This window comes from Guillardia theta (assembly GCF_000315625.1).
Source record: "Guillardia theta CCMP2712 unplaced genomic scaffold GUITHscaffold_5, whole genome shotgun sequence".
NCBI lineage: Eukaryota > Cryptophyceae > Pyrenomonadales > Geminigeraceae > Guillardia > Guillardia theta.
The window spans coordinates 180,169-195,470 of NW_005434669.1; the positions used below are offsets into that span (position 1 = coordinate 180,169).

The window sequence follows — 15,302 nt, forward strand, 5'->3', positions numbered from 1 at the left end:
GGGAGGGAGGGTGGGTGGGTGGGTGGAAGGGAGGGAGCGAGGGAGCGAGGGAGCGAGGGAGCGAGGGAGCGAGGGAGCGAGGGAGGGAGAGTGGGGGGATGAGGGAGGGAGGGTGGAAGGGAGGGAGGAGGCAGGGAGGCAGGGAGGCAGGGAGGCAGGGAGGCAGGGAGGCAGGGAGGCAGGGAGTGTGTGTACGTGTGCTTGTTTGCAAGGTTGATTCTGACGTATTGGCTTACTTGAAGTGCCAGCCGAAGCAGCAACGATCAATCTTACCAGAGTGCTGAGTGCGGCACTGGGAGTATTTCCATACGTGCTTTCTTCGGTTCCAGTTGGAAACGCATTGCAAGTCTCGCCAGGTGCTTGACAGTTTGATCGAGGTGATCACACTGACACCCAATAGTTTTGAATATCTTCCGTCGACCCTTTCACTTGTGCTCTTCGAATCTTCTTGTACCCCCTCATCGGCTTGACAGCGTTTTACCTCGGATGCCTCCTCGACGAAAAGCCTCGGCCGGGCTGAAGGCGAAAAAAAGTGCCGAGGATGGGTTGAAAGGTCAGGAGAACCCTGAAGAAGCTGCTGCGGATGAGGAGACCAAGGTCCCTCAAAAGAGAGGGAGAGGAAGGGCTGCGAAAGAAAAAGTGGGAAAAGACCAGATTGCAGACAACAAAGGTGATACTCAGGATGAAAAAAAGCAGGCTGAACCCGAGAAAGTTACCAAGAAACGAGGGAAGAAGGAAACGGATACAGCGGAATCGGACAAACCCAAGAAGAAGGCAAAAGACGAGCAGGAGACGAATAAGAAGGAGAAAGTTGTTCAAGAGAAAGTCGCGATTGAAAAGAGCGACATCAAACATGCAGAACTCCCCAGCAAGCGTTACAAAATTGTTTCTTGGAATGTCACAACCATAAGAAGTCTAATGAAGAAAAATCCTGAGCTTCTCAAAAAGCTCATGGAGCAAGAACAGCCAGATCTCATCTGTTTTCAGGTGTTTTTGATGCTATCGAATCGATCATGAATGATGTTTTCTTCCCTCCTGTTCACAGGAAACCAAACTCAAACAAGAAGAGCATGACGAATACGAGGAGATGTTGAAATCGCAGTTTCCAGGTGACGTTACCCTTCTCTTAGACCCCATGCCAGCTGACTCGTGAGCAAGGGTATGAAGCTCACTTCAGCTCCAGTTTGTCCAATAAATCGTATGCTGGAACTCTTGTCTTGGTCAGATCCTCCAAGGACAAGGCAACTGCGCAGAAGCAAACCAAGATGGATTCGTTCTTCAAAGGGAAAGACTCCAAGAGCGCCAAGAAAGACGAAGAGACGGCCTGTCCTCCTCTGAAAGTCACCTTTGGGCTCTCGACTCTGTCGAAGGACGATGGGGAGATTGCAGCGGAAGTGATTCAGGAGGGAAGAACTATTACAGTCGAGTTCGAGTCATTCTTTGTCGTTGCTACATATGTGCCCAACAGTGGAGAGAAGCTACAGCGACTGGGTATGTTGTTGTGCTCGTCTCTCTTGTTGTGTGGTTGTCTTGTGTCGTCTGGTGAGATGAATCAATCAGAATTCAGGACCAAGTTGTGGGATCGGAAAGTTGTGGAATATCTGAAGAAGCTGGAAGCATCGGGCAAGCCTGTAATGAGACAGTTATATATTGCAGCAATTGATGTATCCGTCCAGGTGATTTGGTGTGGGGACCTTAACGTCGCTCATCTGGACAATGACATCTGGAACGTTGGCGCAAAGGTTGGAGACCAACTCTCTTCTTTCATGCTCGGTAACTCCACCACAGCATCTGGTCAAGTCCGCGGGCACGACACCCGAGGAGCGTGATTCCTTCAGCAAGATTCTAGAGGAAGGCTATGTGGATTGCTTCCGGCATTTGCACGGAGAGGTTCACTCTCGACACAGGTTCTTTTTGCTGACTAGCTGCAGGATGCCAAGGGATGGTTCAGCTACTGGAGCGTGCGAGCTGGGAATCGTCCTTGGAACCGAGGTCTTCGACTCGATTACTTCGTCGCATCCAAGTCCCTCTGCTCTCAGGACTCTCTGCCCAGGGTGGTCGATGCTGATATCCACGATGAATTTGTCGCTATCGACCATGCAGCGATTAGTCTCACCCTCGCCGTGTAGTTCGTCATGTACCTCAATGTCAGGATGTGCTCTGCCATGCCAGAGAAATACAAGAGGTTAGCCAAGTAGAAGTGGGATTAAGAAACTCTTTAAAAATCGACGGAATCTGCCTCAGATCATCGCTTTCGCGCCCTAGAGTGACTGTGATTATGTCTACTTTTCTTCATGTTGAACTCCTTGAGTTTTTCGCCACCTTCCTTCCTTATCCCCTTGATTCTTTTGCTAACGGCTCTGCGATTGATGTCAAGGAATTTCTTCTTGGTCAAGAGCATTCTTGCAAAAATCTGCAAAGTTTTCGGTTCAGCTCATATCATGATTCAATATCGCTCTTGTGATACCTTCAGTTCTTTGTTGTCCTCATCGCTCATATCTTTCGACAAACCGCACTGCGTCAACTCAGGGACAGTGATCGGATCTTGCATCAGCATTTCAAATTGGTCTGCTGACGAAGTGAAGTATTTGTCGATAATCATCCCCCCTGAACCAAACCAAGTCAGCTCAACTTGCATCATCAAGCGTTTTGCAACCAAAATCTCCAAACTTTTGATGCCGACGAAAGACATCCAAGCTACAACTTGAGAAATAAGCAGCTGGACTTTGAATTCGAGCCAAGGCAATTCGAACATCAGAAGGAAACTTCATCAAAACCTTGTCGAATCCGACCATCTGAGCCATGGGAGGCAACCTAGTGCGCTTCCCCCGGTTGCTAATCTCTTCATTCGAGTAGACATGTAGACTTAGACGAGGAGTGATTGGAAGGCTTGTTGTGTCTCCTTGACGCAATTTTTCCATTCTCTGCTTATGATCTGTTGAGTTAATGCGATGACCTCCCAAGGCTTGCGAGCTGGTGAAATATATGTTACAAACTTCACATCGCCACGGCGTAGATATATCTTTCATGCTTAAATCATCATTGGTGTTTTCATTGTTGGAATTCGGCTCATTTTCAACTGTTCCTTTGCTTGGAGGTGAGCTTCCAAGCGGTTGCTCTTGCGACATTTCGTACCATGTTCTTCGGTTCGTATTCGCAGGGCTGCTCTTTGGTCCTTTTCCAGCGATCCAGCTCGTTTGCTTTGCATTTGCTGGCAGATGCAAATTCTCGTTTGTTTTTGCATTCTGCAAAAGTTTCTGCAAAGACTTTGCAGATTCTTGACCTGATGGTTCTTTGGCAGGAATCAGTCTTATGCCTGAGTACATGGAATTGATGCGGGCCAGCATCTCATGTTCAGCTTTGATCTGCAAGTAAAATCAACCATCAAGTCGAAGCTGTTGTGCTGAACTCTTACCTTCAAAATTTGCAGATCATTCAATCCCTGCTCACATGGCATGCGGTGAATGTCCACTCGAATCCAGCCATGGGGAGCGAACTTCATTGGCTGAAAAGCAGTCTTGGGAATGGAAAAAATACTTTCACGATGATTTGTATTCTGAACATTGACTGTGTCAGTACTGATTGTTTTGATTACTGGACATTCTCTTGCACAACAGTTTCCATCGGGCAAAATGTTTGTGTTTACTTCGTAGAGCTTGTATTCTTTTCCATGATGATGTTCTTCGACAACCATCGCAAACCATGGCACCACCGCGGATAAAGGTGGGAGGATTGCTGTTTGAGCGAACAACATCACTGGGTTTTGCAAATCCTGTGGAGAATCACAAACTTCTGCAACCTTCATTCCAAAGGCTTTCTCAAACGAAGAACCAAGACCACTCTGAATTGTTTTGCTGCTTTCACATTCTTGCTCTCCTTGTTTGTCGGATTCACGAAATTTCTCACAGTCGAAGGACTTGGAAATGGTCGAAAGCAAGATTGAAGTTCTTTTGTTTGGACTTCCATCCGCCTTGTCCCTGGAAGACCACAAAACATCAGCTATGAGGAGCAAGGAGTATGCAAGGATGTTGCTTTACCTCACAAATGGCAAAAACGCTGAGCCTTCGCTTTCTATTCTTGGTGTTTGGTTCTTTGAAGAGCTCAAGTTAAGGAGCGCAGTTGCAGCCTCGTGGTGCTGACCATTGCAGTCAGATCTGGCGGCAAGCATTCTGTCCTGACAGTTTCAAAACTAAGAGTTGTCCAGAAGCCGTCCCCTTCAGATCAACATTGCATGAATCGTAGCAATTGTTCGTATCGTTTGTAAGAGCTGCCTCTTCAATACGTTTCAGTCTTCATCTCCTTGTGTTTCACTCGTTATCTTGTTCCTTATCTTTTTTCTTCTTCTCTTCGCCACATTCTGCTCATCTCACCATCTTCTGCCAGCTGCTCCGTTGCTACCAGGCGGCTAAAACAACGAGAAGAGTTTTTTAAAAAAGAGATTGTGGTACTGAAGTTTCTTCCATTTAAAACACTAATTGTTCATCTCCTTACTAATCCGATTTTAAAATTAATTTATTTGCTATGAGGGGCTTCTCTTCATTTGGTACAAATAATTATATCATAAAAACATAAAACGAATCAACAATTCCATTTTATTCCTTGATATTTCTCCGACAAGTCGCGCATGTCGGATCAAGGCCCTCATACCGCCCCCTCCCCCCTCCTCCCCCCCCCTAAACCCTCCCTCAGGGCGGCGTTCCAACTTCGGCGGAAGTTACGAGGCCCGGCTCGTCTGTCGCTCAATGATGGTTCTAATGGGCCCAAAGTGCCTTGAAGTAGCGAACGAGCCTTTCTTGGCGTATCTACAAACTTGAAGAATAGACTTGAATGAATAACACGAGTGACAAGTAACGCTAGTAAGTCAGCCAGCCTGTCCGGTCATGGCTGTCCCTCAGGCATCGAGCTCGTCGTAGATGGCAGTGATGGCAGCGATGGCTTCTTGCTCTGCTATGACATCCTGCCTTGACAAGTTTCTCTCCTGCAGTTCAGCCTGTTAGGACAACGCGCCCTCTCCCCTGCCCCCCTCAACTCACCGTGAACATCTGCTCCACAACCTCCATGATCTTCAGCACTGAGATCTTGCCGGGACGTGCCACGGTATCAGCGGAAGGAGAACATGTTGCAAGGGACTTACCTTGTCGAACATCTTCATGATGAGCAGAGTAACTTCCCCGTGGGTAAGACTGTCGTTGAAAGAAGTCGGTCTCAGTTCCTCCAAGGACCTCGCGATGTTCTGATCGCAAGTCAGAGCTTCACAGACAATCTCACAACAAGACATACTGCTACGTGATCGATGTTGTCGACGTTGCCGTCCGCTGCCTCCTCTTTGAGATCGTCTTCGACACCCGCGCTCGGCTGATGTGAACTCTGTTGTTCCTCCATGTTCACTTCCCCTCTGATATCAATGTCTTGCTCCCTCCACACTGTCAGTGGGAGTCTAGATCCCAGAAAGTCGGGAGGAGGAGGAGGAGGGTCGGGGGAGTTTTCATCGGCAAGGAGCTTCACACCAAAGTCGTCCATTCTGTCTCGAACCGCAAGCTGACGGAGCTGTCGAATAAGAGAATTGAGAAGGGACGGAGAGGTTGCTCAACGATACCTTGAAAGCTATCGACACGCTTTCGTCGAGTTTTGATTTGAGCTCTGACGTACACGATAAACAAATTTTCTTATCATGAAGCAACATGCCCTACCTTCATTCTCACGCCTCCACATTTCAATCTCCCTCAGGAGTGTTTCATTTTGGACGTTCAAGTGCTCTATCGAGGAGCAAGAGAGGTCAGTTCATTGAGAAACTTGATGATGATGATGATGATGATGATGATGATGATGATGATGATGATGATGATGATGATGATGATGATGATGATGGTAATGGTGATATTCAAGGAAGACAATCAGTACCAAACTCTTGAAGCCTGTCAAGACAGGCATCTCTTTCTGCCTCGATCGCTGCAGTCCGCTGATCTCCCAACACGTCACCACACATCAAACACCCTCACACGAGCATGCCTCTAGCAGCCACAACCGCTGACGCTCTCGGGCAGCTGCTTGCTCCTGCAGCAACCTGGAGGCAGACCTGCTATTCTTGATATTCTGTCGTTGGATCACTATCATGCATCGCTACCTGCCCTCACCTTCAGCTCAATCAGCAGCAGCCGTTCTCGCTCGCTGATCAGAGACATCTTGCTGCAAGCCGACCCCGAGTAAGAACAGAGGTTGAAGTGACCTTGTCGTCCTCACCTCCTCTCGTCCTCCATGAGCATCAGAGCATCCTTGTACTTCTTCTCCAGTTGTCGCTTGTCTTCCAGCCACTTCAAAACATCATGAGCAGTTGCTTCAATCAGGGCCTGCTGACCTCCTCGCATTCCAAGTTGTGTTGAGATTTCAGCGCCTCCATCAGCTGGCGGTGTGCTTGTAGCTCGAGAACAAGATTCTGCCGTCACAGTGAGAGCAAACAAGAGCAGGACGGCAAAGGAAGAGGGGAGGGAGGGAGGGAGGGAGGGAGGGAGAGAGGGAGGGAGGGAGGGAGGGAGGGAGGGAGGGAGGGAGGGAGGGAGGGAGGGAGGGAGGGAGGGAGGGAGGGAGGGAGGGAGGGAGGGAGGGAGGGAGGGAGGGAGGCAAAGGGACAGAAAGGATAAACAAGAACTGGGGAGGTCACAAGACAAGGAGATGGAACGACCTCCTTGTCTTTCTTGAGTTCTTCGGATTGCTGACTCAGGAGTTCTGCGGCATCCCGTCATGCCAGCGAAGGGGAAGAGCGATGAAGAGACCTTTTTGATCTGTCAGACGAGCCATGTCTTGTTTCGCAGCGTCGAGCAGCTGGAGAGTTTCATAATCTTTCGAGTCTTGATGATGGAAGTATTTCTCCTTCTCCTCAAACTTCTCACTCTGGCAATCGTCGTTTTACCGACGGACACGAAAAACAATCACAAGACTCACACTTCTGTCTTTCTCTATAATCTCTCTTGTCAAACTGCGAAGCGTCAAAGAATGTCGTCAAAGTCAGGTCATTTCAATCTCAACACATCACTTTCTCGTCGCCTCCTGGGCCTTTTCCACCTGACTTTCCAAGAACGCAATCTACCATCTCACATTCAATTCATGTCCACTTGTTCTCTTCCTCTCCCCTTACCCTGTGCTCTGCTTCTTCGAACTTCATTCTCCATTGCCGCAGGTCCACCTCAATCTCTGCCCTTGTCATCCTCCTCCCATCAATCGCAATCAGCTCAAGATCAGATCTTGTCCGTCCTGGCGAAGCCTCCGCATCTCCTGCTCCTTCCACATCGCTCTATGATATCCTCAGCAAGAGCGTCAGGCACACTTGCTCCTGATACCTCGTCGTTGACATCGTTGTCCCCATCCGAATCTTCGAACACATCAGATGCGCATCTCTGATTTTCTTCTCTCACCTTTTAAGAATTCCCCTGCTTTACTCATAACTGCCTCCTCCTGCCACTACCGGACGCTGAGCAACATTTCAGGAACAAACATCTCACCTTGTATCCCATCGCTTGCTTGGCCTGCATGGACAGCAGTCAGAGGGAGGTAAGATATACAAACCTCCTCGTCAACTTTCCTTCTTCCACGCTTCAGCCAGTCGTTCGTATCCTCCTCCAATCCTGACGCTGAAGTGACCGATAGATTCAGTCGCATGCAGCTGTCAAGACGAGTGAGCAACGACGAGCTTGACATGTCAGTATCCACCAGTTTCTCCATCTGATCCCTCAAACTTCGATTGTCTTTCTCTAGTCCATCAACGATTGCTCCAAGACGGCCCCTCTGTCCGTCGTGGTGAAAACACAAGTAGACAAACAAAGTAGCACTCACTTGATATTCAAACTTCCTCTTTGCCGTGATCACCTTCAACTTGAGTTGCTTGATACAAGCTTCTCGTCTCACGAGCTCCGATCTCAAATGCTCGATCTGAGCATCAGGTCAACAAATTTTCGTGATTCCTCCTCATCCCACCTCTGCAAGAAACTTCCTATCCACATTCTCCAGCCCATCCTTTGCTGCCCTCGCCAGGATGTCTCTTTGCACCTTGACGTCTCTTACACCAACAATTCCTACAGCAACACTGATACAAACATTGAATTCTTCGATTGTCCGAGCGAGGGCTGCAGCCGTTGCCTCATGCTGAGGAGGAGGAGAGGTCAACGAGGACCAGGGCGTCTTGAACTGTCTCACCATAGCTCGCCAACGATCGCACTGACTTGAGAGATCGCTGATCTGTATCTGCACAAGTTTCAGGTCAACCGTGTGCGCGTCCGCTAGACGTCCAACCTGCTGATCTCGCACTCTTGTCCTCAGCTCTGAGATCACAAGCACGATCTCCGCGTCTGTGGTACTCGACGTGTTGAGGAGGAGCAACGATACATGAGAGGATCTTACTCATTTGCTGAGCAGCGTCTCGCATGTCTGTTACTTGGTTGAGCTGTGCGGGGGGCGATCAGAATGGAAGCTCGCAGCAAGAGCACGCGCCTTGGCTGTAAGAGCAGAGATGTTCTTCTCAAGGTTCTTGACATCTTCACTCTTGCCGTCTTGCTCCTGGAGGGACCTGCAGTACCTTCCCTGAAGATCCTCGACCTCCTGTTGTCAACGTCAGACAGGCCACGGGATGGTGAGGAGTGAGTTGAACTTTGGTCTTGTTTTGGAGGTGATCGCGAAGAGCCTCGTGGGCAACTTTGAGTTCTTTGATGGCTCTTTCCTTGTCCAGCACAACTTGCTGTATTGCTGCAAGCAGATCGTCATTACTGACAGCGATGTGCAACAACAAGTTCACCAGCCAGCTCTGTCCTCAAAGGTCGTTCGATCGTCAACTTGACCTCTTCCTGTCGCTGCATCGTCCAGGCGGTGATGGCGTTGGCCGCTGAGTTGCGTCAGAGACTGTCAGAGTCTGTCCTTGTACCTTTGGTGATCCAGGTGACGTTGGACCATACTTCAGACGAGGGAAACGCCTATCACAGGGTTCAGGAGGATGGGAAAATGGACAACAAGAGCAGGAGCAGGGTCTGCAGGTGTGAAGGAACACCTTGATTGCTTTCTCTTCAATGATACTTTGGCAATACACCCTGAGGGAATCAGCAGAGAACGCTTCCTCCGAGTCTGAAACAGGAGGAGCGAGGTCTTGCGAGTGCTGGGAGAGTAGATGTGAAGGTGCCATGCTTCTTGTGCTCCTTCTCCTCCTCTTCATCATCCCGACCTCACCCGCCGTCGGCATCGTAACAATGTCGCTATGGCAGGCGCGGCATGGAGAGACGGAGCTAGGCGTGTAAGAAGGATCTTTGAAGAGGTTTGACTTCTTTTTTGAGCGTTTAATTTTTCAAACGCCTAGTAAGCTTTGTTACTTACATATAAACAGCTACTAGCAACAAACATGCCGGGATCTGGATACACATGTTCTCCTCAGCGAACAACAACCAAGTTCAGCTTGCAAACAGCTTTTATTGTAACAGACGATGTCTAAAAGGTGAAAGTATCTATATTTCTTAAAAAAGTGGACGCAGTCCCAAAATGCTCCAACGACAAGGCGAAGACCCGAGATCTGTCTCGGATGTCGAGCATGTCTACTATCAAGCTTGCATCTGCATGGTCACGTATGTCAGCAGCGCCCGCAGAGCGTCATGCTCTCCGTTCCACCTGATGCGCAATCAACTTGGAATAAGGCCCAGCAGGATTCTTGATGAGCTCCGAATGTCGTCCCTGAAGAGCCAGTCACTCCCTCCCGACTCCCTCCACTCCCTCCCACCTGCTCCATCACACTCCCCTTGCTGAACACCACGATGTTGTCCGCGTTCTGTCAAGACGCGTCAGGTCCAGGTCTCTACTCCCGAGTGCCGTCTCTGCTCTACCTGGATGGTGGAAAGGCGATGCGCTACGACGACGACCGTTCTCCCAACCTGGACATCTGTTACATGAGGCTCCCTCCTCCCTCGCGAGAACCATGAGGTTTTCCAGCGCCTTCTGCACGATCTTCTCGCTCTGAGAGTCAAGCGCGGAAGTAGCCTGAGGCCTATCGTCAGCACCCACCAGCAGCCCAGCGGCAATCACCTCATCCAGCAGCAGGATGTTCGGGTTCGAGACCATGGCCCTTGCAATCGCGATCCTCTGCGAGACCTGTCAGACTCCCACGTCTCCCCCATCGCCTCCCTGACCTGCTTCTGTCCGCCGCTGAGCTGAGTTCCTCGCTCTCCGCACTCCGTCTCGAAGTTGCCGGGCAGGTTCATGATGAAGTCGTACGCGTTGGCGCGCTTGGCGGCTTCATAAACTTCTTCCTTGCGAGCATCCTCCCTGGCAGCGCTAGAGTGAGATCGCATGAAACCGAGCACAGGCAGCAAGACCTTCCATAGAGGATGTTCTCGTAGATGGAGGTAGCGAACAGCACCTGCGTCCCTCACACGTCACCGAGCTCGCCGACATGGGCAGCCAGGCATACCGGCTCTTGGCTGACAAGCCCCAGGTGAGAGCGCAGCCAACTCAAGTTGAGCGTCTTGATGTCCTTGCCATCCAGCAGCACCTGACCTGACGTCACCATCGCTGCATCGTCAACACCACCGGGTACCTGCCCCTGGTCTGGTTCGTAGAAACGCTCGATCAGGGAGATAATCGTGCTCTTGCCACTGCCCGAGCTGCCGACAAGTGCCACTGTCTGACCGGCGTTGATGGCTGTCCAGAGTCACCGGTCGCCGGAACAAGAGGAGCGCGACTCACTCAAGTTGAGGCCGCTGAAGATTTGAGCTTCGGGTCGAGCAGGGTACGCGAAATGAACGTTCCTCAGCTCAATGTCGCCCTTCACAGAGGCAGGCCTCTCTCCGCCCTCGTCTTGAATGTCAATCTTGGGTACCTGCCGACGCATTCAGCACCCTTCACACGTGCATGGTTCGGTAGGAGTGGCGCGCGTACCCGATCAATCAGCTTGAAGATAGCAATGAGCGCTGGCTTGCCTTTGGCAATGTCCGGAGCGAGGGACCCTGCCATGCCAGCCGCCATGCCCATGAAGGTGACGGAGAAGAACACCTGATCACGCGCCAGTCAGAGAAAGCAAGGAGACCCGCGCATGCACACGTACCTGCAGCACATCCTTGAAGGTGTAATCATAATGATTCATGAGGTAAGCCCCTCCCGCAAAACCGCAGTAATATAGGAAGAACATTGTGAACAGCGAGAACCCTTGACCTACTCCTGCAGCCAAGGCAGTCTTGCGTTGACCGCCCGTATCGGAGCTAGCCAGAGTCAGCAAACCCGCTAGTTGCAACAGCAAGTCTCACTCTAGCGCGGAATGGTAGAGGTCCTCCACCTTCTCCTCTGCTGAGAACGCGGCGACAGTTCGCAACCCAGCAACTGCCTCGCTAGCCACAGCGGTAGCCCGCTATTTACAAAGACATAATCAGCCTCCTTCCAACTCAAATCTTTGGCAGCGTTACCTGATAGGCTTTCGACAAGTCTCCGCCAGATCCCGCGATAAACTGCATTTGCAGCATATTCGCAATCACCATCAGCGGGAACGTCGAGAAGCAGATCAGCGTCAGCATCCAGCCTCGAATGAACGCGATCGTCAAAGAGATCGCCATGATCACAATGTTCTGGATCATGAGGCCGATAGTGGTTCCGACCGCGTTCTCTACCAAGGAAGCGTCCTTGGCAAGCTTGGTCGTCAGGCTTCCGCTCGCGTTCTCCGTGTAGTCGAAGAAGCCAACGTCCTGCCGCAGCACGGAGGCAAAGCTCAGCTTCCTCAGCCGCTGCGTGAGATGCTCGCCCATGATCCCGAAGGAGAAGAGCTGCAGGAAGTTGGCAACGAAAGCAGCAACGGCCAACCCGACGAAGCCATAGCAGTACTTGACGATCTTAGTCTCCATCAGGTTGAAGCACACGCTCGGCTCGCTGTAGAACCGATAGTAGAAGACTGGATCCACGTTAGGTACTTGGTAGCACCACATCCTGGTGTTGTTGAGAGCGGTACAGGCGCCTATCCACTGGCCGTTGCGATAGACGCAGGAGGTGTCGCAGCTCGTCTCGTCCATGAATATTGAGAACACAACCTTCTTGCCGGGGTTGAAAGGGTCCACGTTTTCTTTTTCAAGGCACATGCTGTACCCAGCGAGCATCTCCGTGAGCAGCAGCGCAAGCACAGGAAACAAAGCTCCGTTCAAGCAAGCCCCGATCGACCCTGTCAAGGCCCAAGGGAAGAACTCCGGGCTGTTCAGCTTGAACGCTCGGCTCAGGTAGCCTTTCTCGGCTTTCTTCTCCTCCTCGCTTACCTCCTTGAGCACCACATCTGTCGTAGACTTGGTCGCTGACACTGTGTCCTGCACAGGCTGACTTGCCTGGGTTGGCTTCTCCTCTGTTGTGGCTGGAGTCCCTCCTACCGCCGCCTCTCCCGCCATCATCTGCTTCGAGACAAGCTCCCGGTAGAAGCCGTCCTGCTTCGCGTACAGCTCCTCATGCGTCCCCTCCTCGACGATGGTGCCCGTCTGGAAGACACAGATCTTGTCTGCGTTGCGGATGGTCGACAGGCGGTGAGCGACCACCACGACGGTCCTCCCGTCCATGAGGTTGTCCAGCGCTCCCTGTACGAGCTTCTCGCTCTCCGAGTCCAGGGCCGACGTGGCCTCGTCCAGCAGGAGCACCTTGGGGTTGGAGATGATGGCGCGCGCAATCGCGATCCTCTGCTTCTGACCGCCGCTCAGCTGCGTCCCTCTCTCCCCGCACAGCGTGTCGTACTTGCCCGGAAGCCCGGAGATAAACATGTGAGCGTTGGACGCCACCGACGCCTTCTCGATCTCGTCCATGGAGGCGTCGGGCTTGCCGTACTTGATGTTCTCAGCGATCGACACCGCAAACAAGATCGGCTCCTGTGACACGATGCTCAGGTGCTCGCGCAGCCACTTGACGTTGAGCGTTCGCAGGTCTCTGCCGTCCAGCATGACCTGCCCCGCGTCCGGGTCGTAGAAGCGAAGCAGCAGCTGGATCACCGTGCTCTTGCCGCTCCCCGAGGCCCCGACCAGCGCCGCCGTCTGACCCGCTGCGATGTTGAGGTCGAGGTTGGTGAAGATGGGAGCGTCCTGGCGGGCTGGGTAGGTGAAGGCGATGCCCTTGAGGCAGATGTCACCCTTGACACTTGCTGGCTTCTCGCCTGACGGATCTTCGATGTCGATGGGGGGCTTGCGGTCGATGATGTCGAAGATTCTCTTAGCTGACGCCTGGCCCTTCATGAACGCCTGCACACAAGGCCCGACCTGACCGAGACTGAAGCCTCCCATCACGATGGAAAAGAAAACCAACATGATGTCCCCTGCTGAGTAGAGAAAACCAGTGCGGCTGTTGGTAACACCGTGCGCGATCAGCCAGCTGCCAAACCACAGTCCCAGGGCGTACGGAAATATTGTTGTGCTCATGACGATGCCCATTCCCAACGCATTGGTACGAGCCTTCTTGATTCCCATGTCCAGCGCCTCGTCCAGGTTCGAGCAGTACCTCTGGTTCTCTCGTTGCTCTCCTCGCAGCGACGCTACAGTTCTGATCCCGGTGATGGCCTGCTCCGCAACAGCTCCTGCTCATACCGGCCAAGCCCGTCAGCACATCCCAACACTTTCCTCCTTCTCCTCCTCGTCATACCTGCAGAGCGATACGCCCGCTCTCCCTTAGTAGCAAGGTCTGCCAGGTTCTTTGCCATCCAAGCTCCAGCCCCGGCCAGCAGCGGCAAGCACGCGCATATAACCTATCAAAAGCTCAGAGCACCGCCCAGACTGTCCCACCCCTCCCCTCCCCTCTTCTCCCAAGCTCACCAAAGCCATCTCCCACCCTTGCCAGAACCCAAGTGCGATTCCAATGACGAAAGTGGACAGGTTATGAACGAAGAGTACGGCCTTCTCGCCTATGGCCCCCTGCACGTTGGAGCAGTCGCGCTCGATCGACGTGGTGATCTCTCCAGTCTTCTGGGTGTCAAACCAAGCGATGTTCTGTCTCAAGATGGCCTTCACGTACTGCCTCCGCAGCCTTGATCCCTGGTTGGCTGCGGCCAAGAGCATGGCGCCGTTGGAGATGGAGCCGCATACGAGCAAGCCCAGGCTGATCCAAAGGAAAAACAGAGCAGTCTTGTTGACCTCACTAGCAGAGAGCGAGCTTGCTCCAAACCCTCCGTTGATGAGGTCCTTGAAGAACAGCGTGAAGGCAGGGAGAGCTGCGCCAGTTGCTACTGAGCCAATAAGGGAGATGAATATGAGGAAATCATCCAAAGCATCAGCATAGCGAAAGAGAGCAAAGAATGATGTTTTCTCCTGTTTGGCGAGATCTACCTCGTTGGAAGGAGATCGTCCATTCTGGTCCTCAGAAGATGCAGGTTTGACCTTGTTTGACTGCATGTTGTTCAAAGATGAATTAGGATTTCCATTCAAATTGTCTCAAATTTTTTGAAATCTTAAATTAGAAGAGAGCGTGATATTCAGACGGCTGTGTCGCCGCGCAAGAACTTTTTCAACAAGATTGTGGCGTCGATCGCGTTCAAGAGCCTTTCTGGACTTGTCTGAATGGTAATGGCGGAACACAAGGCAGGTTCTCACCCTGACGATGCCCTTGTCTGCAGCTTGTCTGTTCCAGATCAAACTGCGTCTTGTGATCTTTTCTTGACCCCTCATTCTTACAGACTTCTTGATGCCTAAACGATGGTAGGGGTGGTCATGGTGGGGGTAGGGGGGCGCATTTATTGAGTGTTAGTCGGTAGTACTAGAGACCACCTCCCGGAGTCAGGCCCGCCCCGCCAAGTTACGCCCGTGCATTCAGCAGTGCCCGCCGTCGCGGTCACCGTCAGTGCCGGCGGGCCCGGGGGCCCGGGGCCGTGTCAGTTAAGTAGCGCCGAGTTGACAGTTGACCAAACTCTCTTGTAAAGCAAAAGATGACTCTTACGTGTTGCAGACAGCGGCCATCATGTAGCGGCAGAGACGAAAGGGAAGGCCTCCCTAGCTGTCTGAATGAGGCTCCTCTCATGTCTGGACGCTTCTATCTCTCATGTGCTGCTCAACCCTTGTTTCGTGTGCATTAAACACGGTCTTGAGCAAAAACTGTCTCAATCGTTGCCAGCTGAGGTCGACTGGTGTCTGCATCACTTTGGCATAGTACAAGTCTAACAAACTCGTACTCCGGCAGGCCTCCGGACCGACGACTTCTATCAGATTTACTAAGACATTCTTGAGAAGTTTCCTCGCAGCCCTAGCCCAGCTGGCCTCAGTCTAGTTTGCCACACTCTCCATCCTTTTCTCATGCGAGTTGCGGATAAACACACGCGCTGCACCTTCCTGCTCTACGCT

At 51.8% G+C, this 15,302-nt stretch overlaps 3 protein-coding genes across 3 annotated transcripts; 1 reads left to right on the forward strand and 2 right to left on the reverse strand.

The window, feature by feature from the left end:
- Positions 1-486: 486 nt before the first annotated feature.
- APEX (apurinic/apyrimidinic endonuclease family member in base excision repair) lies at positions 487-2,129 on the forward strand (the record flags this gene model as incomplete). The annotated part of the gene is made up of 7 exons (XM_005840498.1): positions 487-987; positions 1,046-1,114; positions 1,155-1,491; positions 1,561-1,631; positions 1,677-1,742; positions 1,789-1,890; positions 1,932-2,129. The coding sequence occupies 7 exons, from the start codon at positions 487-489 to the stop codon at positions 2,127-2,129; spliced, it is 1,344 nt and encodes a 447-aa protein (XP_005840555.1).
- Positions 2,130-2,350: 221 nt separating this feature from the next.
- On the reverse strand, positions 2,351-3,860 carry GUITHDRAFT_150222 (hypothetical protein; the record flags this gene model as incomplete). Its single annotated transcript, XM_005840499.1, has 4 exons — positions 3,416-3,860; positions 2,657-3,365; positions 2,468-2,607; positions 2,351-2,413 (listed from the first exon to the last, which is right to left on the reverse strand). Coding segments are annotated over exons 1-3 (1,097 nt in total), but the record flags the coding sequence as incomplete, so codon positions are not given.
- Positions 3,861-9,426: 5,566 nt separating this feature from the next.
- GUITHDRAFT_84223 (hypothetical protein) lies at positions 9,427-14,360 on the reverse strand (the record flags this gene model as incomplete). The annotated part of the gene is made up of 18 exons (XM_005840500.1): positions 9,427-9,584; positions 9,640-9,702; positions 9,749-9,796; positions 9,852-9,899; positions 9,943-10,005; positions 10,051-10,107; positions 10,155-10,290; positions 10,341-10,384; positions 10,436-10,516; positions 10,562-10,665; positions 10,711-10,843; positions 10,903-11,016; positions 11,069-11,222; positions 11,268-11,368; positions 11,424-11,871; positions 12,085-13,549; positions 13,615-13,717; positions 13,785-14,360. 18 exons carry the CDS (start codon positions 14,358-14,360, stop codon positions 9,573-9,575), a joined length of 3,750 nt encoding a protein of 1,249 aa, XP_005840557.1. The 3' UTR covers positions 9,427-9,572.
- Positions 14,361-15,302: the final 942 nt, after the last annotated feature.